This window comes from Procambarus clarkii, chromosome 23 (assembly GCF_040958095.1).
Source record: "Procambarus clarkii isolate CNS0578487 chromosome 23, FALCON_Pclarkii_2.0, whole genome shotgun sequence".
NCBI lineage: Eukaryota > Metazoa > Arthropoda > Malacostraca > Decapoda > Cambaridae > Procambarus > Procambarus clarkii.
Window position 1 is genome coordinate 10640023 of NC_091172.1, and position 26407 is coordinate 10666429.

The following is a 26407-nucleotide window of genomic DNA, read 5'->3' on the forward strand; positions in this document are numbered from 1 at the left end:
TGAAAAAGCAGCACAAATACAATTCTGTCGACAAACAGCGCTCTTTAAAAAAAAAACAGACATTGGTTGACAATAGAGGGGTATATAGATTTGACAATAGATTTGTATATCTTCCTTTTAATTCATGAATATATACCAATAAATCACTCCACCTAAATTATAGATTGGGGGAAACACCAGGAAGGAACTCCAATATGGCAGCCACATGTCCTCACCGTACATTTATTTAGCATCTTTAAACATTTGCGAGACATAGCTCAGTGGTGTTATCATCTAGCAACTATTACCAAATAATTTTGTCAAGATTTCTACCTCATTTATTGTTACTTTTAGTTACTTCTAAAAATATTGAATTATATTTATGCGTATTATATAATTGTAATATCTTTAAATATGTGATATATGAGTTTTCCGTATTGTAATCAATGAATTATTGCTTAAAATATACAGGAAAGTCTTTGGCCGAAGCTGGCAACAGGAAAATTTGGACAGGCTATCAGTTCGTGCATTAATGTCATACAATTAGTTTTGCCTTAAAATATAATTTTAATTAAAGTGCATATCTGGTATTGTTTAACTATTGTGAACAAATATATTTTACCGTATATTACACATATCTTATACTGTATACCTTAGATTAGGATAGACATTGAAGTTAAGAAGAGGTCCGTCTGGTGTACGAAACGGCCAGTATCATGGCCAGAGTGACCCAATACTCTAGGAAGACTGGAGCAGGACCCGCACACCGCCCCCTTCACGGCTCCAACGCAACAATATCACCATGGATACGGAAAAGACTATAATAAGCAAGTAAGTTCAGGAAGAGTGGTGTCTTGAGTTACATTTGTGGGCTTGTTGTTGTGGTGACGGAGAGGTTATATACAGGGTGTCGGGTAGGTCCGGTCCGTCTAATTACCACAAGCTACCACAAGCTTCACAAAGCTTCCTGGCAATACGTTAGTAATGAATAAATATGATATATTTACTCATTATAATGTTGGTGCTGAATGTACAACACGAAAAAACATAATTTTAATGAGAAAAGTATCTTTTTATAAAGAAATTAGACGAAAATAAAGAGCTGGTGACGCCAAATCAAGTCGACGATCCAAGCGTCGATTAGGTTAGGTTAGGTTAGGTTAGGTCAGCCTAACCTAACATATGATATTTATTCATTACTAACGTATTGCCAGGAAGCTTTGTGAAGCTTGTGTAGCTTGTGGTAGCTTGCGGTAATTAGACGGACCCGGTAGGTCTGTGCTCGGGTAATTCCCCCCAAAAGGAGTATTTTCAATTCAATTCAGTGTTTATTCCAAAGAATGTGTGTACAAAGAATATAAGAGTAATGTACAATTGTAGGGACAAGAGATACACAATCTATGAAGCCACTTATTACGCCAAGCGTTTCGGGCAAAAACTTAAAATAAAGAAACAAAAACAAATGTAACCAAAGGTGAGAGGTAAAACACTCAAAAGTAAGCTAACACAGTGAGAACTTACGAGCTATTCATGCCCGTGCCACCTCTCACCATCAATCAGTGAGAATGGTCATGGAAAACAATGTATGCAAGGAAGGCGACACATAAGGATGGCAGGCATTGACTTACACCATGGAGTCAGTAGTTGTGGCAATAGTACTAGTTTATTTTCAATAATAACAGAATGGAAAAAAAAGGTGTTGTTTAGAAAAGCAACTGGACTCTCTCTCCTAACATTTTGTTTGGAACATAATAGAACATAGACTAATATATTAATTAAGACCACTCAAATCAAATCTCAACTATGGTATTTGTGCTTGGAGTTCTGTTGCCCAAAATCATTTACGTCTAATTACTCAACACAAAGCTGCTATTAGAATAATATCTAACTCTGGCCCCAGACATCACCCGGTACCTTTACTCAAATCTCTAAATATGTTAGATATTAAGTCACTGCACATCCTCTCATGTGTACTATATATATATATATATATTTAAAATCAGTAATCAACCACTATTAACAGTAGTCAACCACAATTAACCAATTTTCAATGTGCCTGCCTATCAACGACCCTTCTGCCAAACGTTCACTATACGCCTAACTCCACTAGCATTCTCTAGTGATATAAAAGTATCTACCTCTGGAAACACTACCAAGAATCTATCGCCGAAAACATGCCCAAACATAGCAACAAGCAAGGTAGGGGTGCCTCTCGCTCTTTATCCATAACACCAAGAGACCTGAATGAAACACTGGCAACGCTGCAATCTTCGCCGATGTTGGTAAACACAGCATCCGCTTCCCCTCTTCTCTGCCACCCCCTTCCTTCAATTCAACTTAAAACTCAAGCTTTTGAATTCATTCAATCTATGGCTCCCTGTTTAAACTTCAAACCATTGAGGAGTAACCCATGGCTGCAGAAACTCCACAACCTTGTGCTCCTGCAATCTGAAGCAATTTCGGCCCTCCAAGCCACGGTCTCCCAACAACAACAAATTATAGACTGCCTCCTTGAATCGTTGACGAATAACAACCAAGAAATTCTCAGCTTACAAACTGTTGCAAATGACGCAATGGATCAAATACACAAGATCAAGGCCGAGGAAACCCATTCAGCTCAAAGTGACTGCCTTCAAAAGCTGGAAAAAACAAATAAGTCTTCAGATTCACCAGGTGGCTTCCGAAGACGACCTAGAGCAGCAACAACTTCATGACTCCCTGATAATTAACTCTGCTGATCTATCTGATGAATAACAAGGTGAGAATTTCTGTAACATAGCCCACACCCTAATTAATTCAGAGGTCAAAGTCAACGTTGATATCAAATCAGCTGTCAGGATAGATAAAAACAGTTCCCGTAGCAGTAGGAGAATGCTCATCAAACTTGCAAATCCTGCTGTTAAGTTTGACTTCATACAATCAGCTGCTAAGCAAAAAACCAACCTCAATATAAATGAGTGCCTTACAAAGCAGCGTGGATCCCTCCTCTTCAGGCTGCAAAAAATTCACAAACTAAACCCTGGTGCTATAAAGCAGTGCTACACTAGGAATGGAACGATTATTGTAAAGGAGGAAAGTGCAGGAAAAAGATATGAAATAAAGTGTGACCAACAACTACTGGCCTTCTTTAATGATTGTGGTATATCTGAAAACCAGAATCCACCCAATGCCAATACTGAAAATAACTCATGAGGGTCAGAGCTTAATGTAACTTAATCTAACCTTGTCCAAGGCGCTGTCTCTGCCTTACCGTTTAACTAATGTTCTCTCATCCATAAAAGTTCCTAAGTAATCAGTTAAGTCTCCATGCACTTATGTAAGCATCTACCTCAGTATCATTGTAAATTCTTACTCATAAATATAATCTTACCCTGTTCTTTTAAAATTTTAAATTGAATTGTAATATGATTTATCTGTCATTTATTGAAATTAATTATTGAGCTCATTTTGTTTTCTTAATGTTCATACCAATTATAGGTTCATAACTTAGGTATATAAAATTAATTATCTTTAAGATTATTTTACTTTACGATTATTATTTGTCTCATTATTTTTGTTATATATTATCTTGTCAGTCTCTACTGATTTTTTTTCTCTCCTTACCTAACTTCTGTATCCTTCTTGGCTATCTACGGTGATCTTTATTCTACTTCTAATTGTTTCTATTTTTTGTGTACTTGCATTTATTGTTGTGTTCTGCTATAATAATTTTCTATTTACAGCAGATTTAGTATTTATGTAAGCATCTACCTCAGTGTCATAGAAAAATTTTACTCATTAATATAATCTTACCCTGTTATTTTTTAAATTTTAAATTTAATTGTAATTTGATTTATATGTCATTTATTGAAATTAATTACTGAGCTCATTTTGTTTTCTTAACCACTTAACTGTGCCAACCGAGTATTCTCGGTCAGTGGGAAATTGCGCCAACCGAGAAAACTCTTTTATTTTTTTGTACCCATTCTAAATGTGTGCGAGGTTGGTTGTGTACGAAATGGACTCTTAGGACCTCCAGTGAGAAGCAGCCATCATGGAAAAAATCCCAGAATACCCTAGGGCTGCTGGCTGGGTTAGTATTTAGTGAGTAACCATTGATGGCGCACGCGCCTCTGGCTCCCAAACACCTGTCCGACGCGGTGTTGAAAGGTCGCGCTCTGTCGGTGAAATTCAAACCTTATTGTCTGAAGAACATAAGCGTCATAATATTTGTGAAGCTAGGTGCAATAAGGACCTAACACAAAGGTCGGATGCAAGTGATACAGCACCTATGAGGACGATACAGTGAGCGTATCCAATTTTAGCTCTGAGCGCCATCCTTGCCCACCTATGCTATGCTATCTCCAATTTATTTAGATGATACATAGATGAATCATTTTCTGCATTCAGTGATGATGAATCTGATACAAGTAGCATAGATGAACAGTGTTAGCGGCTTTCATGGTGGTGTTTTCCACATATATATTTTCAAGAATAGCTCAATCTCTTACAGACTGTTGGACACTCTTTGAGGTTGGCTGAATCTCTTCCTGTGTGAGACCTTACAAAGTGATCTTTTCACCACTACGTTACAAATTGATCTTTCCTGTAATCTTTTCAAGACTACCTTACGTTTTACAAGCTTGGCTACATAACACCTACAGGTACTAATGCCAAGGGTGTACGTGAGTGCGTTATTTACAAGCACACAGAATGAAGAAACAGGAAGCGAAAATCTATCTGTACCTGGTGCAATGAGAGCGAAGTCGCACTCTGTACCATGAACTACTTCACTGATTATTACTCACTTCTGAAGTACTGAGTGTGTTACTGTGTAAATAGTGTATGAAACTGTACATATTGTAATTTTAGTGAATTTTTAATGAGTAATATTGCAACAATAAACATTTATTGTGGACACATTACTGACATATGTATCACAGTTCCATGGAACATTATGAAAGTTCTACTGTATACATATTTTAAAGGATGCAAATATGCATCATATACAAAAAAAAAAATAAAACCGCATTGGAAATACATAGAACAAATAATTGAAAATATGTTTATGGCAACACCCGGTGCTTGAATGGCCCGTGCGACTGTGTCTGGGCGAGTCATGCACGAGCAACCAAGCTCTGATGATGTCACAGCGCACCTTGTCCACATCCCCACAACCAAAGTAAGTGGAATTTGGTATTTATTTTTACATAAACATGTCCAGGGAAGGGAATTTATCATTTTACGAAGAAAAAAGAATTTTTGGGAACACTTTATTTCATGCGCATAGGGGGAATTTCACAATAAACTCGGCGTAGCATGGTGGTTAAAGAAAGAGGGTGGGGGGTGGGGTGGGGGGTGGGGTGGGGGGTGGGCTGAGTGTTGTCTGAAAGCAGAGTTTGTTATTGTTCTGATAGCAGATTTTTGCTGGGTGATGTGGGCTTGAGGTAGTTTGCAGTGGTTGAACCCCATGCACAGATACAGTATGTAAGATAGGAATAGATTAGCAAGTAGTTTAGTTTCAGGAAATACCTGGGTAAATACTGGTTTGTAATTGGGGTAGCTGATTTATGAAATATGATAGACATAGGATTGCTGAACCGTTTCAAGCGTAGGTTAGACATAATGAAAAAGTTTGGGTAGTTATAAATAGGAGATGCCTTGTTTGATCCATTTGGCAATCTGTAATTTCCTTCACTCTCTTGTTATTTTATATAACAAACTTTATTATTTGATAATATCCTACAAGAATGCATTCCCACCTAAAATAAGTATTGTACCATACCAGGCTTGTACTGTATTTTATTTATTACAGCTTATACAGATCTATATGGTGTTATGGTGTCTTATTGCAGAATGAAACCAGAAAATGCTGCAGCATATAGTGAGCTACAAGCAGAAATACAGGAGGATCGAGAAAATGAACTGGAATGGAGGTAGGCCTAATTTAATATGTTTTTCATTGTGTAGTAAAATAAAAAATATAAAAATATACTGTATTATTAAGCTAAGCTGCTCAAGAAAGGTAAAACAGTAATAAATAAGAAATACTAGAAGGATAAAATTATGATGATGAGTGGTAAAGATAAGATATACAAGATCCATCTATATAAGAGATGGATCAAGTTAATTAAGATGAACAGATGTACGTTATGCAAAGAAAAGAGATAAAGTTTAAAATAAGAGCATGATGAACTTATGGTTCATTATACAACAGTAAGTGTTAAATAGTAATGGTGTGGTTGGGGGATAGGTTCAGCCATCCTGATGTGTACTTGAAAGCCCTGTGGGTCTTTGGCGTGCATTGCTGTGGATTGGCCATCCAATCCTTCACTCATTAATTTGAACACTGTTCTATATGGCGATGGTCATTTATTCTGTCTCTGCCATGCTGCCTGTCGGGTGGGTGATACCTTCCACCCTAAGGCCTGTAATGTTTGTATATGCTGATGATGGAGGCAGAATTTTCATGACTGATGTGACCATTTAGTATGGAGTAATCGTATCAGAGAAATCACCGAGGCCCAACTAGAAAAAGACTTCATCTTATTCATCACTAGTCCCCTTTCGCTGTCCGGCCCGTTGATGCCGTGAGGGGGGCTTGGTGGGCAGCTGCCAGAGTGTGATGCTCCATGAGACAGTCTGTTCTTTTGTGGCCTTATGCTTCTGCTGCTGTTCATACAAATTGTGCTGAAGAACTTTTCCTTTTCCTTATGTTTTCGTTTTTCTCCTCCCTTCTTCTCCTTTCTAATTGTCATTTCCCGCCGACCTTTTGCCTGTTTTGATCATTCTTTCAGCCTTCTTTTGTTTGACACCCTGGTGTTTGAGAAGGCATACTCTTGCACCCGTAGAACTGTAGTACCCAACGTCTCTAGTGAGGGGACCCTTTTATTGTCAATCCTCCTTTCATCACTGAACCTGATCTCGACAGACTGACGGTTCTTAAGGTGACGTTTGTGGGGCGTATACTCAAGACACACCTGGGGAAGAGGGCCTGGCAAGATCAGCAATAAGTCTCTTGTTGGATGCCTTGCCTCTAATTGTGGCTCCGTGGTGGGTATGGGGGCACATTCATGAATGTGCCTCGAGTCTTACCTCTCGTTTTCATGTCACTAAATACCATTTCTCTTATGACTTCTCAGGCTCGTGGGGGTGGGCGACCATGCCCCCGAGTCGGACTGTGTTGGAAGACCGGGCTCTGTAGCCCCCGCTACATTGGGCCCAGACATAGCTCTTCTTTTGACCCTCCTGACTACTCCCCTCCCTCCTCTGTGGTTGGGTCGAGCCATACGCCCCCAGCGGTGACCACCTCATCCCCTGGCGTGGCTCAGTCTCTCATAGTGACTACTGCACCTTTTAATCCCTCTCTCTCTCTCTAGAGGTTCTCAGCACCGTCCCCGCCATGGCTGTACTTGCACGATCCCTTCCCATACTAATACGTACCAAGCATTGTTTGGTCCTGCTTTGTGGGCTAAATATTTTGATCTCCTCCCTCAGGATTCTACATCTCCTGACGATGTCTCACTCCATAAACACCTTGTTGATTTGGTGGATGCCTCTGTTACTTTTAACCCCAGCCATTTCATCCAGTTTAGGTACATGTGTCATCGTTGCTCCTTCACCGGATGCAGCTACCCATTTAGCCGCATTGTCCTGCATTGGGTAGACCCCCTGTTCGGGTCTCCAAAAATGCTCAGTTAAATGCCAGTGTTGGCACTGTTCTCCTCCCACACCATGTTGCAACTGGTGTTAGGGACCTAAAAGACTGCCAAGAGGATATTAAACATATACTCGAAGCCCAAGGTCATCCTGTCCTCCAGGTAGACACGTTCACTCGACCCCTCTCGTGGTCGTTGCCGTCAGCCCCTTCGAGTTGTGAAAATCACCTCTGATAGTAGGACCCTTCCGCCCTCTATAATTCTTGCTGGTGCCAGATGCTCCGTTCAGGAGTACATTCCCCTCTCCTAGACTTTGCAATAAGTGCTGGTAGTTCGGGCATGGTGTCCTCAAATGCTTAAGTACTGTGTATATATGCCCCATCTGTGGGGCCGATGATCACTCCAAATCCGATTACACTTCTCCCCCCAGGCTCGCTGCCTCAATTGCGGTGTTGCCCACCTTACCTTCTCCAGCTCTTGTATACACTATAAACTTGAGGAAGCCATCCTCAACTTAAAACACCGGGATCATCTGCCTTTTCCTGAAGCGAGACGCCAAATTCGCAGTCTCACCCCTTTTGCTGGCATATCCTACTCTCGCGTGTTGCGTTCTACCTCTCCTAGTCCTTCCCACCTTACTCAGTCTCACAACCGTTTCCAGATCTTAGACCCGGACACGTCCATCACCTCCTGCCCTATTCCTTTACGTTTTGTCCTGAAGGGGCCCTCTCCTGGTTCTCCATCTGAAGTTTCCCCCTTTCCTACCCAGTCTGCCATGTCTCTTGTGTCTTTCCCTTCTTTCCCTAATCCTTCTTCCCATCCCTCCCCCAGTCTCTTGACCCTCCATGCTGCCCGTCTGTCCAGGCTGATGTCCATCACCCTCCCAGCAATCTCCATGTTGTTCACTCCCGTTCATCTTTTCCTGTTGAGACAATTGAGTCTGTCACCCAGTACGTTGTTGCTGGAACACCTGTCTCTTTGAGTCAGAAACGTAAGCCTGGCTCCTCTCCATCATCCTCCCTGGCAGGTAAGAAGGCATCACTCTCTTCCTCACCCCCCACCTCGCTCCGTCCCCTTCCATTTCAGTGATCAGAGTGAATTAACTGTCCCAGCTATTGAGGTTTCTTTATCCCCTGATTCCCTCTCAGTTGCTGCCCTTGCTGAGGTACACTCCCCGGTTCCTGACCCCCCCTCCTCCTGTCCTTAACCTCCCCTCTCAGTTGTGTCTTCCTCCTCCTCTGGACCCTACCCGTCCGCCTCTGGTCTGTCCTCCCGCTCCCTTCACTCAATTCTTACTCAGTTTACCCATGCCCCCCTAACCCTGATTTTACTGGCCCTGATCTTGAACTTACTTAACCCTTGTGTTGCTCCGGGCTATTTAGCATTTGTCACCCACAGGCGCATACCAAAAAAAAAAAAAAAAATTATTTTTTCTTCTAAACCTGTTAATTTGTGTTCGCTAATCATGGGAAAAATAATATAAAAATCGTAAGTGGCATATATTGCCCACTATAGGGTGGGGAAGTCTGGCAAAAAACAGGCGCCTACTCAGTGTGCGTCCCAGACGGTCTGTTGCTCGCCAGCTGTCAGGCAGGAGTTGCTGTAAAGAGATAATTACCTAATTATTTCAATGTCTCTGATTTTAAGTAGTTTTTTTGCTGTAATATTATTCAATAGTGTGTAGTGTGATATATTTATATAATAAAATGAGTAAATCATCGCTGTACTCAAAAATATGGTGTGCCTATTGTTGATTCAATTATTATGTTCATCAAGTAGTGAACAAATAACGAACGAACTAAGTTGGTATGCTGAGTGGCAGTAGCAGCCAGTGGCAGCCCGCCACTGGCTGCCACTCCCTCCCTCCCTCACCTCACCTGACTCGCCACCATTCTTCCTCCCACCATACTGTTTTTGCTTTTATAGACAGACATTATATATAAGTACATATATCTGCATGTTTTTATTTACCATAGCGAAGAACTAAGCTGGTATAGTGAGTCCAGACAGTAAAAGGTGATCACACAGAGTCAGCAGACAATGATACCTCCCTCCCCACCAAGATTACTCCTCCCGCTACAGCGCTAATTATCACAACAATCCTGCTATTATCGAATCCTGGTCATTTTTATCACAGTCAGGGGTCTTTTGTAATAATAGCATGCAAATGTATATTATGGCATTTTTAGGCGATGCTGTGGTCACAAGCTGAACAGCAGTGCTGTGAGCTCATGCTGCGTGCATCAGGCTTGGTAGCTCACTCAATACTGAGGCCCCTCACACCCGGGAATTTGGCCCACGATTTTTTTTTAAATGGCGTCTGTTTACAAGAGCCCTGATGAAGGTGTGGTGAACCCCGTGTATCCGCGAGCTGTTTAAATCTTGCATAGTACTCCAATACATCATATGATGTGGAGCGCAAGTTACTGCAAGTCACTGAACACATCATATGATGTGTTGCGCAGTTAAAGGGTTAATATACTGTGTTCTTCTTTACCTTTGTTTCTTCATTGTTCTCTGTTGCTATCCTTTCTCTTTTTGATAATGTCTATTCTTCAATGGAATATTCATGGATTTTATGCCAACTTCTATGAATTCCAACTTCTGATTACACAGTTTTCACCTCTTTGTGTTTGTCTCCAGGAACCGATGCTTGGTGTTCGTCCTGGTCACTTTTGTGGTTATACCTTTCTCTCACCCCCCCCAGCAAGACCCATAACTCTACTGCTCTCTTGATTCGTACTGATATTCCCTTCGTCCCCCTACTGTTTCCATCGCCTATCCATTGTTCTGCCGCTCGTGTTTATGTGAGTAAATGTTATACAGTCTGTTCCATTTATTTCCCCCCAAATGTCCCGCTTTCCCTTCCTGATCTTAAGCACCTCCTTGACTCCTTGCCAGAGCCAATGCTCCTGTTGGGTGATTTCAACTGTCGACATACCCTCTGAGGTGATGTTCTGACAAACACCCGACGCCGCCTTCTCGAACCGTTCGTCCTCTCTTCTTCCCTGTCTCTTCTGAATTCTGGTGAGCCCACCTATGTAGACTCTCGAATTCGCACCCTTTCCTGTCTTGATCTTTCTCTCTGCTCGTCGTCCCTTTACTTCGATCTCACGTGGCGGGTTCTTGATAACCTCCATAACAGTGACCATTTCCCCATCCTTATTTCCTTTTTCTCTTTTCACCCTCCCCTCTCCTTCCCTAGGTGGCATTTTGCCAAAGCTGACTGGAACCTATTCACCCTCCGTGCTACTTTTACTGACCTCTCCTCTGCCTCTTCCTCATGCCCTCCTTCATTTTCATGACACCATCTTCGATGCTGTCTTCTGCTCTATTCCTCGCTCTACCTCCCGGGGCACGCGGAAGTGCGTTCCTGGTGGAATGCGGACTGTGCTCGGGCTGTCCGCTGTAATCGTGCAGCCAGGAAGAAACACAGACGCCGACAGATGGCTGATTCTTTTATTTTGTTTTGGAAAGCAAGTGCGATGGCCCATAGGACCATCCGTACAGCTAAGCGGGAGAGTTGGAAATCTTACGTTTCCACTATTACGTTCGATACTCCTCTACCGCAGATCTGGAAGAAGATCCGCAACATTGCGGGTAAGTTTGTTCCAGATATCTCGCCGGTTCTTCACCTCCGTGGTACTCTTGTGGCGGACCCAGTGCAGGTCACGACCGGGTTCCCACTTTTCTTCTGTTAGCTCTGGTTCTCATCTTCCTCAAACCTTCCTTCTTCGTAAGCCCGTTCTTGAATCTCATCCCCTAGATTTCCGCCCTCATCTCCGCCTTCCCTATAATGATCCCTTTTCTCTCTCTCTCTCTCTCTCTCTCTCTCTCTCTCTCTCTCTCTCTCTCTCTCTCTCTCTCTCTCTCTCTCTCTCTCTCTCTCTCTCTCTCTCTCTCTCTCTCTCTCTCTCTCTCTCTCTCTCTCTCTCTCTCTCTCTCTCTCTCTCTCTCTCTCTCTCTCTCTCTCTCTCTCTCTCTCTCTCTCTCTCTCTCTCTCTCTCTCTCTCTCTCTCTCTCTCTCTCTCTCTCTCTCTCTCTCTCTCTCTCTCTCTCTCTCTCTCTCTCTCTCTCTCTCTCTCTCTCTCTCTCTCTCTCTCTCTCTCTCTCTCTCTCTCTCTCTCTCTCTCTCTCTCTCTCTCTCTCTCTCTCTCTCTCTCTCTCTCTCTCTCTCTCTCTCTCTCTCTCTCTCTCTCTCTCTCTCTCTCTCTCTCTCTCTCTCTCTCTCTCTCTCTCTCTCTCTCTCTCTCTCTCTCTCTCTCTCTCTCTCTCTCTCTCTCTCTCTCTCTCTCTCTCTCTCTCTCTCTCTCTCTCTCTCTCTCTCTCTCTCTCTCTCTCTCTCTCTCTCTCTCTCTCTCTCTCTCTCTCTCTCTCTCTCTCTCTCTCTCTCTCTCTCTCTCTCTCTCTCTCTCTCTCTCTCTCTCTCTCTCTCTCTCTCTCTCTCTCTCTCTCTCTCTCTCTCTCTCTCTCTCTCTCTCTCTCTCTCTCTCTCTCTCTCTCTCTCTCTCTCTCTCTCTCTCTCTCTCTCTCTCTCTCTCTCTCTCTCTCTCTCTCTCTCTCTCTCTCTCTCTCTCTCTCTCTCTCTCTCTCTCTCTCTCTCTCTCTCTCTCTCTCTCTCTCTCTCTCTCTCTCTCTCTCTCTCTCTCTCTCTCTCTCTCTCTCTCTCTCTCTCTCTCTCTCTCTCTCTCTCTCTCTCTCTCTCTCTCTCTCTCTCTCTCTCTCTCTCTCTCTCTCTCTCTCTCTCTCTCTCTCTCTCTCTCTCTCTCTCTCTCTCTCTCTCTCTCTCTCTCTCTCTCTCTCTCTCTCTCTCTCTCTCTCTCTCTCTCTCTCTCTCTCTCTCTCTCTCTCTCTCTCTCTCTCTCTCTCTCTCTCTCTCTCTCTCTCTCTCTCTCTCTCTCTCTCTCTCTCTCTCTCTCTCTCTCTCTCTCTCTCTCTCTCTCTCTCTCTCTCTCTCTCTCTCTCTCTCTCTCTCTCTCTCTCTCTCTCTCTCTCTCTCTCTCTCTCTCTCTCTCTCTCTCTCTCTCTCTCTCTCTCTCTCTCTCTCTCTCTCTCTCTCTCTCTCTCTCTCTCTCTCTCTCTCCTCTCTCTCTCTCTCTCTCTCTCTCTCTCTCTCTCTCTCTCTCTCTCTCTCTCTCTCTCTCTCTCTCTCTCTCTCTCTCTCTCTCTCTCTCTCTCTCTCTCTCTCTCTCTCTCTCTCTCTCTCTCTCTCTCTCTCTCTCTCTCTCTCTCTCTCTCTCTCTCTCTCTCTCTCTCTCTCTCTCTCTCTCTCTCTCTCTCTCTCTCTCTCTCTCTCTCTCTCTCTCTCTCTCTCTCTCTCTCTCTCTCTCTCTCTCTCTCTCTCTCTCTCTCTCTCTCTCTCTCTCTCTCTCTCTCTCTCTCTCTCTCTCTCTCTCTCTCTCTCTCTCTCTCTCTCTCTCTCTCTCTCTCTCTCTCTCTCTCTCTCTCTCTCTCTCTCTCTCTCTCTCTCTCTCTCTCTCTCTCTCTCTCTCTCTCTCTCTCTCTCTCTCTCTCTCTCTCTCTCTCTCTCTCTCTCTCTCTCTCTCTCTCTCTCTCTCTCTCTCTCTCTCTCTCTCTCTCTCTCTCTCTCTCTCTCTCTCTCTCTCTCTCTCTCTCTCTCTCTCTCTCTCTCTCTCTCTCTCTCTCTCTCTCTCTCTCTCTCTCTCTCTCTCTCTCTCTCTCTCTCTCTCTCTCTCTCTCTCTCTCTCTCTCTCTCTCTCTCTCTCTCTCTCTCTCTCTCTCTCTCTCTCTCTCTCTCTCTCTCTCTCTCTCTCTCTCTCTCTCTCTCTCTCTCTCTCTCTCTCTCTCTCTCTCTCTCTCTCTCTCTCTCTCTCTCTCTCTCTCTCTCTCTCTCTCTCTCTCTCTCTCTCTCTCTCTCTCTCTCTCTCTCTCTCTCTCTCTCTCTCTCTCTCTCTCTCTCTCTCTCTCTCTCTCTCTCTCTCTCTCTCTCTCTCTCTCTCTCTCTCTCTCTCTCTCTCTCTCTCTCTCTCTCTCTCTCTCTCTCTCTCTCTCTCTCTCTCTCTCTCTCTCTCTCTCTCTCTCTCTCTCTCTCTCTCTCTCTCTCTCTCTCTCTCTCTCTCTCTCTCTCTCTCTCTCTCTCTCTCTCTCTCTCTCTCTCTCTCTCTCTCTCTCTCTCTCTCTCTCTCTCTCTCTCTCTCTCTCTCTCTCTCTCTCTCTCTCTCTCTCTCTCTCTCTCTCTCTCTCTCTCTCTCTCTCTCTCTCTCTCTCTCTCTCTCTCTCTCTCTCTCTCTCTCTCTCTCTCTCTCTCTCTCTCTCTCTCTCTCTCTCTCTCTCTCTCTCTCTCTCTCTCTCTCTCTCTCTCTCTCTCTCTCTCTCTCTCTCTCTCTCTCTCTCTGAACGTAAGTCTGCCCTGGCCCTCTGCAGTTCTACATCATTAGGCTCGGATGACATTCATTATGAGAGGCTTCACCATCTCCCTCCGTGCACGTCTCGGTATTTACTGAGTCTGTATAACCAGGTTTGGGAGTCGTTGTCAGTCCCTGAGGACTGGCTTGATGCCGTTGTACTTCCAATTCAGAAACCGGGGTCTTTCGGGATATCCCCTAAGGACTTCCGCCCTATTGCCCTCACGAGTTGTGTCTGTAAACTCTTTAAGCGTATGGTAAATGTTCGTCTGATGTGGTTCTTGGAACACCATCACCACCTCTCTCCTTCTCAGTTTGGTTTTCGCAAGTGCTGCAGCACAACTGATGTCCTGGGTGAACTTGGAGGTCTTTATTCGTACTGCTTTTGCTGCGAAGACCTCCGTTGTTTCTGCCCTTTTTGACCTGGAAAAGGCTTATGACACAACCTGGAGATACAGTACCATATTCTGTCCCAACTTCGTTCCTTTGGCCTTCGTGGTAATCTCCCTCTCTTCCTCCAAAGCTTCCTCTCTCGTCGTTCCTTGCGAGTCAGGCTTGGTACCACTCTCTCTGCCTCTTTTTGGCAATACGAAGGTGTGCCCAAGGTAGTGTTCTGAGCACTACTCTTTTTCTGGTTGCCGTCAATGGTCTTCTTTCCTCCCTTCCTTCTGGCATCTTCTTCGTTCTTTATGTCGACGATCCTACTCTTTGCTGTCGAGGTGATGATTCGCCTATCCTTCAATGGTGGCTTCAACTTGCGATTAATGTTGTGTCGTCTTGGGCCACCAATCATGGCTTCAAGTTCTCTGCAACTAAGACTTGTGCTATGACCTTTACTCAAAAGCATGTCATCCTTCGTTCTTCTTTGTCACTTCATGGTCATCCCCTTGTGTACTAAGATTCCGCGAAGCTTTTGGGGTTAATGTTTGACACTCGTTTGTCTTGGTCAACCCATATCTCTTACCTCTGAGTTGAATGCGCTAAGGCCCTTAATCTACTTAAGGTTTTGTCCCATACTTCTTAGGGAGCGGATAGGCGCATGCTCCTCTATTTGCACTCCTCTCTCGTCCTGTCTAAACTTGATTATGGTTGCCCTTCATACTCTTCTGCTTCTCCTTCTACTTTTCGTCATCTTGATGCTTTGCACCATATTGGGTTGCGCCTCAGCTTCGGTGCCTTTCATTCAACTCCTACCCTCAGCTTGTATGCTGACACTGGCTTCCTATCTCTCCAGGACCACCATGATCGCTACTGTCTTCGCTATCTTGCACGGTCCTTACAACATCCTTACTCTCGCCTCTGTCGTATTTTGACTTTTACCTCTCTCTAGTTCCTGTTCCTCTTCACCACCTTCCTCTTTCTGTTCGTTTGTCTCGCTTACAAGATTCTCTTTTGGTTCGTATTTCCAATGTTTCTCCTCGTATTGTTCCGTCCTTGCCTGCGCGGAGGGTCCCCCTTCCCAAATTTTGTACTTCCCTGACCCGCATCACTAAAGCTTTTACCCCTCCTACAGTTCTGAAACGCCTTTCCCTTGAGCACTTTTCTTCACACTTCCATTCCGTTTCCATCTTCACTGATGGGTCTAAATCTGCTGACGGTGTGGGCTACTCTGTTGTTTTTCCTGACCGCACTTTTATGTGTTGCCTTCCTCCAGAGGCTAGCACCTTCACAGCAGAACTTTATGCTATTCTCTATGCTCTTTGTCTCCTGGTTTCTTGTTGTCAATCCTCCTTTGTGGTGGTAGTTGACTCACGTAGTGTCCTCATGGCTTCGGGGTCCTTTAATCCGATCCACCCGGTGGTCATCGAGATTCAACATTGGCTGTTTCTTATCTCCAGTAAATTTAAGTTGGTAGAGTTTTGCTGGGTTCCCAGCCATGTTGATGCCTTTAAATGAGAGTGTGGATGCTGCCGCTAAGGAAGCTATCCACACTTGTCCTATCTCCTGTAAAGGTATTCCTTATTCCGACTTTTACCCAGTTATTCATTCCTCCATCCTTGCCCGTTGGCAGGGTAGTTGGTCTTATGTTACTAGTAACAAACTGCATACTCTTAAAGAGTAGTGTGTTCCCGTGGCCTTCCTCCTACCACCGTAACCAGCGGTGGGAAACAGCTCTGGCAAGATTGCGTATTGGCCATACTCGCTTAACTCAGGGTCACTTAATGGAGTGCCGCCCTGCTCCGTATTGTCCAAATTGCATTGTCCCTCTTACAGTCGTGCATATCCTTGTTGGATGTCCTGACTTCCAGGACGAGCGTGTGTCTCTTTTCCGACCATCCTTTGCGGTCACTTGTCCCTCGATAGAATTCTTCGTAAATCGGATATTTTTTATATCGTTTGCCTTATGCGTTTCTGTTCTCGTATTGGCATCCTTGGTGATATTTAGCACCCTCTGATTATTCTGCACATTTGATGGTGCTACATAGCCTTCCTGGTTTGGTGCCTTCCTTTGATAATTACCAGTATTTACTATTCAGCACTAGTGTTTTTCTGTGTGTATTGAAGGTAGTGTGACTCAATAAGTAAATCAGGCCGGCAGAAAAGTTGAACCCTTGGTAAAGGGGTTTGAATACCAGCATATGGTTTGTTGACATTGGGGGAACTACCATTTCCCTTGTTTCCATCTTTTATCTTTTTTAATCAAAGGTTCTAGTTCGTTTTGCTTCACCTGTATGTATTTTCAGGGTGGTTTTACTTGGTTATGAGGTTTATTGCACACCAGAGTTTGGTCCTGGAGTTTAGTACACCTGGCACTTAGTTTCATCACATTGTGAGGTGATAAAAGAACTACTAGCAGACACCACCAGTGCTGCTACCTTCACTGACATCACAATTATGCCAGTAACCACTATAAGGAATCACCCAGACTCTTATTTAATTCTGGTAAAGAGATGTTACGTCACCAAGGTAGGGAACTCCAGGTTCAGCTACACACCTGTCGTCATGTGCCTCACACCCAATCTTTGAGCTCCCAGTGACTCGATCTACCCCCCCCACCTTACTCAGGCGTCCTCTTAATCAGTATCCTAATATCACTTAAGTTCCTAGACTGGCTAGGTTTCATTGTGGGGCATCAGGCTTACTGCTTCAGGGTTCTCCCATTCGATTTGAATCTGGTCACTCTATGTGTTTACCAGGTTGATGCTGGTCTTTGAGGCCCAGCTGCATCTCTTAAGAGTAAGTGTGTTGGTCTACCTTAACAACTGGCTGGTGTGGCCCCCCAGTCACTCTGCATGTCAGCTGACCTGGAATATGTTTCTTTTCCAGCTCACCAGGTTGAACTGCAGGAAGGTTGAACCTCTCTTGGTTAACTGCGGGAAGTCACAGTTGGTTCTGTTCCCCATCTTCTTCAGAGGTGGGGGCTCTCTTCTTTTGGGCCTGATGTGGGGTTTGTTTCCAGCCTTTTTTTTTCTAGCGAAGAACGAGTTAGCTGGCTTCTGGAAGGATGCTTGGTTGGTTAGGCTAGGGGGCACGTCATTTGTTGTGTCCGGTAGCAGCTCTTCATCCGTACCTGCAGGCCACCGATTCTACTTAGGTAGACTCCTTGTTGGTTGATATTGTGTCCTTGGTCTTGTTCCACAGCTTGGATTTCTTGGGTCAACCCTATTGTCATTAAATCTAGCAAGCCTGCAGTCCACCCTTGGGCCCAAGATATTCACAAATACTCTGCTTTGGTTGCAGCCTTATCCAACATGTCCTAGGCTGATATTTGGGCTTGGGGGTTTTGCCATTCTAACAGGGTTCTGGTGATACGGTATTTAGTTGATGTTCCTGGTCCCAGTACAGTAAGTCATGTGTTGCTTTGGGCTGTCTCTCCAGGCCTAGGTTTTCTTCTTTGTCCTAGTGCTTGCCTCCTCTCCTCCTCCTAGTGACTGCCTCCTCTTTTCCTTCCTGGTGGGTCCCACTTTTGCTCTTTGGTTAGTTAGCTTCAGGGATTCACTGCTTGCCCCAGAAACCCAACGTTGAATGTAATGATTTTTTTTATTTTTTTTTTTGGTGGAGCCTCGGTGGCTCCCAGCTTCCCCTTTTCCCTCTGGTTCATCAGTTCATTAGTGAATTGTTCATTAGCTCCAGAACTGATCAGGGAAGTAGGCTAGGGGCAGGGGCTGGGCTGGCACTGATTAGTGACACTTTTCACTAATCAACTCACCACCTGGTGGTGGTGAGTTGATTAGTGAAAAGTGTCATTAATGAAACTAATGAGTTTCAAGCTAGTTTTAGTGAATTTCTTTTTTAATGTGAATCATCTGTAGAATTGTTTGGCAGTTTTGAAGCTTCATTTTCTGTTAACCAATCAGTTACCTGTTAAGCTTCGCTAATTATGTGAAGTGTTTGGTCACAGCCTTGAGTTAAAATTAATACTTTGTGATGATTTGTACAGTTGGATTATGGTTTTCCATTGTCAGGAAAAGAAAGCTTGTTATGCTTACCAAGGTTCCATTGAGCCAGTTGCTGACCTTTCCCAGCATACATCCAGCAATAATTACCCAACTCCTGGGGTATCTGTTTAGTGCTAGGCATCAAGTGTAAGTAAACTTGCTCAAATCTGTCATCCTTTCCAAGGCTCAAACTCTGAGTCAAGTAGGTTGTGAGGTGACTGTGCTAGCCACCGTGCTACAGGTCACTGTTGATGATGAACAGTAAGGGAAGTGTACCTGCTGGAATAGAAAAGAGCCATAATAATGAATAGGAAATTGATAACCCAGAGAGGAAGAGTAAGGTACTGTATTGTATGCTGGATATATTTTCTGAAAGAAGGCATAATTGAAATGGAATTAGCAACAATGTGTATAATAATGGGCTTACAGAGTTTGTATATGATAGCTGTGAGGCTTTTCTGATGTTAATTCCTCTTGGGATGAAATGAGGTAGCAGAGAAATAGACAGATAAATAGCTCTTCCTAATCTTGTCACCCTTGTGCATTTTGAGTGCATTAGATACCGTACATATATTCATTATTTTGATGAACCATATTTTGCAGATCATACAGGTGGTTTGAAGATGCTGGCAGCATAAATTTTTGGGAATACAGAAATAAAAATCCAAAGATAATAATGTGGTTTGAGACCAATGAGGATAATGCTGGCTGGGAACTGTTGGCTGCAAAGTTGGGGTTGTTATACCAGGAAATACAGGTAAATTGACATTCATTTTGCAGTAATCATTAGGAAATTTGTTTTAACCTTAATGCTTTTGGGCAGCTGGAAATCAGCAGCATGTTGTGTGTTCCCAAGTTACTACCTCCCCCCAGAATTATACAGGACTTGGTTGTTATAGAATAGTATTCAAAACAATACAAAATTTTTAACACTTTGGCGTACCCCGCGCGCCACCCTTCAACTGTGCGATATGGGACCCAGGGTGTCACGGGAGCGCGCGTAAATTCTGAAAAGTGTATACTCTCTTCAACTTTGTCACCTTAATTCTCGTCCTACGAGATTAAATTTGGTATCATTGTGTTCGCAATAGAATTCTCTACAGCACTAAATGCATATAAACTCCAAAAGCTCGGCTAATTACCCGCAGCAAACAGAGAAAGTGCGAATGAGTTACCCAGGAGTGCGCAAACGCGATAAAATGTTTTCACTGTTTTCACTCTGGTCACCTCAATTTTTGTCCTAGGTCTTTCATTTTGGTCTCAATGGGTTCGCAATAGAATTCTCTAGAGGAACATTAGGATATAAAAAAAAAACCTGGTCACGCTCCAACCGCCGACGAGTTGAAGACGGGCCACGCGTTAGCCGCGAGTGAGCGCTCAGACGCCTTCCAGCTACACTCCCAATTCCCTTCCTTTTCAAGCCTTTCTTTTACAATTTTCTTCCTGGAAGGGCCTTGTTCATGATCACTATCCATCGTGGAGTAAGCGTAGATAGTTTCTAAAGCCGCAGTAAGAAATATAGCCACGGAAAATAGACGAAATGTTCACACGTTTGAGATGTGAGGGGAGGTGACATTGGTCACAACAGTGGAGCGAAAAGAATGGGCCGACATCGTGTGCCAAGCCACCTGAGGGCCACGAGGCTCAACAAAGAAAATGGGAAGACATCGGCGCACATTTTAAAACCAGTCCCCAAAAAATCGGATAAAAACCTGATTTTTGGCGATTATTTAAAGTGGATGACGCAATGTTGCGTCATCCCCGGTATTACCGCCAGTAAACAGATGACGCAATGCTGCGTCATGCCCGGGCGAAAGTGTTAATAGTAATGGCACACATCATCCATTCTAAATATCACACAGTTCTTCCTATTACACTTATTCTAAAAATGGTTTGTAATATTTGCTCCTCTACCAGTTCTTTGTACTATGTCTGCTATGGTAGTTCCTTGTACAGTATTTACTCTGTTATGTCATATTATATCTGACAACCTGGCTTGAAGTGCAGACCCTGGTGTGGTTGCTGACGAGGCCTGAGTGAGGTGCTTCCCGAGGGGCCAACTCGGGGCCGTGTTGGCTTGCTTGTTGGGTCATTCTCTTTGTGTGTTTCATGCAGGCTAGCCCCAGACTCTCTTCCGGTTCGGACTATCGGGCCACCAGGCTGCGAGTTGTGAGGCGCGCCAGGTCACCTGTGTTAACCTCTTCCGGAAGGAGGATTTTCACCCATTTTCCAGAAGGAGGATTTTCCCTGGACCAGTCTCCAGGTGCTGGTGTGATGCATGTTGATTTCCGGCCTTCTGGTGCCCAGTTGCCGGGTTCTGTGGCTCGCCTGGATGATGGATGATGGTATGGGTGTCGAAGGGGTGATTGGTGTGGCCCTGCTCCCACCGCTGGCATCCCTGCCTTGGCTGTCCCTACCTCAGCCATCCCCGTCTCCAATGCCCTGGCCTGTCCCATCCCCGGATACTGTGTCTCTGATCCGGTGCCTCTGATTGTAGAAGCTGCGGTTCTCCAGGGCTTTGCTTTAAAGATGCATCTGCCGGAGGGTTCTGCTGTGGTGCAGGATGATGGGAGTGATAGCTCAGACGACCGGCAGCATGTCTCAAAGCAATTGAGGTGGGTTCGGAGTGTCTCCCATTTGTGGTGAGCCTTGGGGGGAGGTATATGGTGTATAGGGGAGTACAGTGCTCCGGCATCCCCCGCCGTAGGTGACGGGGCTGTGGGAGGCTCCACATTGCTTCCTGTGCCTCTTCCTGGGGCACAGGAAGAGGCACAGGGAGGTGGGGGGCACAGGAAGCAATGTGGAGCCATCCCCCCCCCCCTTCTGAGGCGGATGTTGAGGGATGGAGACTTGTGATGGTCCTCAAGAAGGATGTGTGCTATGGGGAATCTGTGCCTGTGCCTGAGCCTGAGGATGTTGTTCGGAGTGTGTCTCCTGTACTCTCCTAGTTGTACTCACCTAGTTGTGTTTGCGGGGGTTGAGCTCTGGCTCTTTGGTCCCACCTCTCAACTGTCAATCAACTGGTGTACAGATTCCTGAGCCTATTGGGCTCTATCATATCTACATTTGAAACTGTGTATGGAGTCAGCCTCCACCACAACACTACTTAATGCATTCCATTTGTTAACTACCCTGACACTGAAAAAAATGTAATTTTTTTGTTGGGTTAGGGGGGCTCATTTTACACCTGTCTGATCAATCAGAAGTGATTGCAACCTGTGGTGTTGCCCCCAGTGGTGCTGCCTCCCATGATACCACCCGCTATCTTACCTTCCCTAGTGGTGCTGCCCTCCGTGTTGCCACCCCCCAAGGGGCAGGGTTGCCTTGTCGGGGGGGTGCTGTGCCGGGTGCTGCTGAGGAGCCAATTCACCATCTGACAGTCCGTGTGGAGCCGGTCCCTGTCTGACGTTCCGTGTGGAGCCGGTCCCCGCTTGCTCTTCCATTGTCTGGGTGCCTCGAGTCGAGTTTGTGCCTTCGTCTCCGGTATTCCTGAAATTATGCCTCGCCTTACTGTGCTGAGGGGGCTTCCTGATTGTGAGGGTTTGTGGATTATGTGGGAGTCTGCGTTTTCAGAAGAAGGTTTTTCCATACAAATGTGAGTAGGCGTGGCCTTCTCGTTTCTGCCTCCTTTATTGTGTGCTGCTGTGTGCCTTTCAGGTTTGTACTTTGTACCTTTGTCTTGCTTGTCATGTGTTTGTGTTTTCTTCATGTGCTTATGTGTTTTCTCCTTGTGTTTTTCTGTACAGTATTGTCCTTGTGTTTTTCTGTACTGTATTGCCTTTGTATTGTTTTGTGTTGGTGTGTCTATTTTGGACTGCCTTCTGTACTGTACTTTGTGTATCCTTATTGTTTTGTATTTTCTGTTCCCCTGTGCCCCTCTCTGGCCTGTTTTATCTCCTTGTTTTCTGTGTATTGTTGCCTGTGTGTCTTTCCTGTGTGTTCTAAGCTTTGCTCAGGTGTAGGGTTTTTGTACATTGTATATTGTATTTTGTATGTTGTATATTGTATTTTGGATATTATACTTTGTATATTGTATTTTGTCTCTTGTTTGTTTGGTGTTAAGGTGTTAATGTGCTTGTGTTTTAGCTCTTTTGACCCGGTTTGGGTCTTTTTTCTGTAGGTGTTGACGTGATGGTTCTTATTGTATATATTGTTTTGTCTTTATTGTACTATTTCTGGGGGCAGCCCTGTCGGCTCCCTGGAGATATCCAGGCTGATATGGATATATATAACTTTCTGGCATCAGTCAGTGTGCATGGAGTTCTTGCTTACCGGGGACCATGGCCAGAACCTGGCCCTCTCAGAGAAGCACGAGGAGCAGTGGCCTGTAGAAACCCCTGTGTGGTTGGGCGCATTCTATGTCTGCTATCGACCGGGTCTGGCACCCAGAAAGGTAGGCGCCCCAAAACAAACACCTATGCTGGTGAAAAATTGCTACCGAAAGCCGAACGAGTGGACAAAACTCCTCAAACGAAAATTAGCAAACGAGCATGACATCACCACGCTGCCGCACCGCTTTCTGCGCAACCCCCCTCCCCTCCATGGGAGGGGGAAGGGGTGCCCCAGACCCTCGCACCGGCAATCCACCCACCAGTTCTTGGCTGATGAGATACTGGCAGGTCGTGTACCTCTGGCTCTTGCTTTGGTTTCAGTTTCTGTGCCTTGTGACATGGTCTATCTCTACAGGTGGTGTGTGAACCAGTAGTAATATTCTACCGTACAAGGGCTGCATGTACCTAGGGTTTCCTTCCCTAGATGTCCAGTAAGTACTGCCCTTGGGGTTTGGGGCCACTTTCCACAAGTCACCTTGGGGTCTACCTCTGCTATGTCTTTTCTGCTTGGGTGCCCTTGGAGTCAGTTAGGGTCTTGTTGCCCTTGTTTACATCTGGGTAGGAGGTAGTTTTCGTCACTGGAAGGGGCACAGAGTACTGCACAGCTAGTTATCACCTATTTTAGCGGCCGGCTCTGTTCCGTCTGGGTACGTTGTTCCCATTGCTGGGGTTTTTCTTTTGTTTTTGTTTTTCCTGCCAGGTGGGGGGATCTGCCTTTAGTAGGTAGGCCTTGTTTTTGATGGTACCCCCTGCTTGGCCCCCATGAGTGGACACATCCCAAGGTTCAGCTTTAGAAGTTTGCTTGGTAGTTTTGGGTGCTGGTTCGCAGTACCCTGGGAGCCGGTTGGCCGAGCGGACAGCACATTGGACTTGTGATCCTGTGGTCCTGGGTTCGAAACCAGGCGCTGGCGAGAAACAATGGGCAGAGTTTCTTTCACCCTATGCCCCTGTTACCTAGCATGTAAAATAGGTACCTGGGTGTTAGTCAGCTGTCACGGGCTGCTTCCTGGGGGGTGGAGGCCTGGTTGAGGACCGGGCCGTGGGGACACTAAAAAGCCCCGAAATCATCTCAAGATAACCAAGAATTACCCTGCCTGGGCTTCCCTTAGTGTGTTATCAATGCTAAGGGCCCCTGGGAAACCCCGTGGGGGCTCTGTGGTCCGATGGATGTGACCCTTGAGGTCCCCCCTCACTTTGAACGAGGTTGATGGTTACTCTGTCCCTTTATCTCAGGATGACATTCACTGGTTGTGCCTCTGCCATGCTGCCTGTAGGGTCGGTGGTTCTTTTGACCCAGAGTTGTGCAACGTTTGTTGTTGGTACGTGCTCTTGTTCACCCTCGCTGCTGATCAGGTTCTGGTTGCTGCAAAGTGATGGGTTGATTGCTTCCCCGGATGCCCTGAGACTGCCCCATTTTCGACTGTGGTACCTTCCGCCCTTCCTTTCCCTTCTGTTGTGCGTCCGCGTTCCCTCCCCCCTCCCTCACCTTGCTTCTGGCTCTGACCCATTAGCAGGTTCAGAGGTGCAGCAGAATATAGCTGGTGTTGAGACTCGGGTGGTTTCGAGGGTGTTCCTTCCGGGGTGGTGGCAGAGCCTGTTCCGACTATATGCATATGGGTTTGACCAGTGGGGCCCCTTCCTTAGTATTTTTTCGGCTGCCCCGGCTTTTTTCTTTTGAGGCTGGGGCTTTGGGGGGATGGCTCGACTTCGGGTCCTCGGAGTGGGGTTCCCGGGGTGGGGTTCCCGGGGTGGGGGAGGGGTTGCTTTGGGGGCCCTTGGGCCCCGTTGGACCCCGCTGGGGTTTTTTAACCCTTCAAGCAGGGCTTGGTGTTGCAAGGAGTGGTTTTCTCTTCTCTCTCTCCTCTTACACATTGTTTTTTGGCATTCTACCCCTCCCTTTGTTTGGTTCCTTGCTCCGGTGGGTTCTTCGGTTCCGCTTTCCGGACGTTTTTGGCTTCTCGCATCCAGTCCCATATGTTGCGGGTTGCCCTTGCGGCTTACCTCCTGTGCGACCTGGCTTACACCTTTGTAGTGGTTCCACATTCCTCATGTATGGATCTTCTTGTCCTTACTGGGTTTGTTATGAAGTTCTGGGGTCGTCCTGGTTCGCAGACTACCGTCTTTTTTCGTTGGAGGCTTGCCATCCATTCTGTCAGCGGATGGTGCTAGCTTCTTCCGTGGAATCCGCAGAGTCTGCGGTTGTGCAGTATCTGTGGGCAACTTTGTCTCGTTGCTGTCAAATGTCGGACTTGTTAGTCCTCGGAGGGGCTCGTGGGGGGGAAGGCCTTCCTGGAAGGGTCGTGCCAGGGCTCGGGGTTCTTCTGTCGTGGTGGGCCAGTGGTGCCGGATTCGTGCCATCATCCGGAGCATACCAGGCTAATATGTTTGTATTAGACCATGGCATCAGTCGATTGGAGTTTTTACCGACCGGGGATCATGAGCCAGAACCTGGTCTGCTCAGAGAGGTTCAAGGAGCAATGGCCTATGGACCCCCCCCCCCATGTATTTGGAAGTATTCCATGTCTGCCATCAACCGGGGTTTGGCACCCAGAAAGGTAGGCATAACAAAACAAACCCCACATGGTAAAAAAATTAACACTTTCGCGCTATCTGGACGCGCCGGCGCGTTCGGTTTCGTCTAACGCTAACGCATAGTGGACATAAAGTTATGTCAACTTTTAAAATATTTGTATAAAATTCAATTTTTATCCGATTTACTTTGGGTTTGTTTCAAATTGCGCGCCATGAGGCTCTCTTTCTCACCACTAGGCTTCATGGTACAATAAGTTCATGAAAGGTGTGGATAACTTCGATCAAATGGTATTTTGTCCCAAACGGGTTGCAGGTGGGTGACTTTAGCCGTTTATACTGGTAATTCTTCCCCTATATCATGTATTATATGCATATGTCTGTTTAGGGAATTTTATTCCGATCAATATACAACCAAAAATAACTGTGTGCAACAAGTATAAACTTGACAAACATAACAAAAGAAAAAATATTTCGTGTGTGTTTGACGCTCACTGATATGTTCCTGCGTTGTTTTATATTTGTCGTTATTCTAACTTACGCTTTGTTGATATTTTTTACCTATGGGCACATAGAACATTCTATTGCGAACACATTGACATAAAAATGAATGACGTACATAAAAAATTAATGTCATGAGAGTGAAATAAGTATAAACTTTCAAAGCGCCGTGCGTCGTCCCGTCACCGATACCGGAAAACAATTTCACCACTTCCCACACTCTTGCGGGCGGGCTGCATCATTATTCTACGCTTATATTCATATCACCGTGTTGGGAATTTCATTGCGAGTCTATTGATACCAAAATTAACGCTGTAGAACAAGTGTGGAGGTGATTACAATCCCAAGAGTAAAAAATTTTGTTGCTGATGGGCGCTCACGGCGAGTCATCTACGTAGTTATTTATTTGGTGCTGGTATCCCTATATGTTTCGTGACTTATTTTACTGATGTTCTTCTAGAGAATTTTATTGCGAACACGTTGGTACCAAAATGAAATATGTAGCATGAGAACTAAGGTCAGAAGAGTAAAAAGAGTATACACATTTTTGTTTTTACGCTTAAGCGATAAAAACGCAGCGCGCACATTCGGTTGGCTGAGTGACCTTTGCGGAGAGCGCGAAAGTGTTAATTGCTATCAAAAACCGAACAGAGAAACAGAACTCCCCAAATTTTAAAACAAGCAAA

At 45.2% G+C, this 26407-nt stretch overlaps 1 protein-coding gene across 2 annotated transcripts in view; it reads left to right on the forward strand.

Annotated features, from left to right (window-relative positions):
• Nucleotides 1–503: 503 nt before the first annotated feature.
• Nucleotides 504–26407, forward strand: part of LOC123764072 (uncharacterized) — an 80307-nt gene continuing 54403 nt past the window's right edge. The window contains exons 1-3 of one of the 2 annotated variants that reach the window (XM_069329879.1): nt 504–810; nt 5814–5894; nt 18964–19117. In XM_069329879.1, coding sequence (XP_069185980.1) covers nt 782–810; nt 5814–5894; nt 18964–19117 — 264 coding nt within the window. In that variant the 5' untranslated portion in view covers nt 504–781. The remainder of the gene's footprint in view (nt 811–5813; nt 5895–18963; nt 19118–26407) is intronic. The other variant, XM_069329880.1, reaches the window with a different exon arrangement.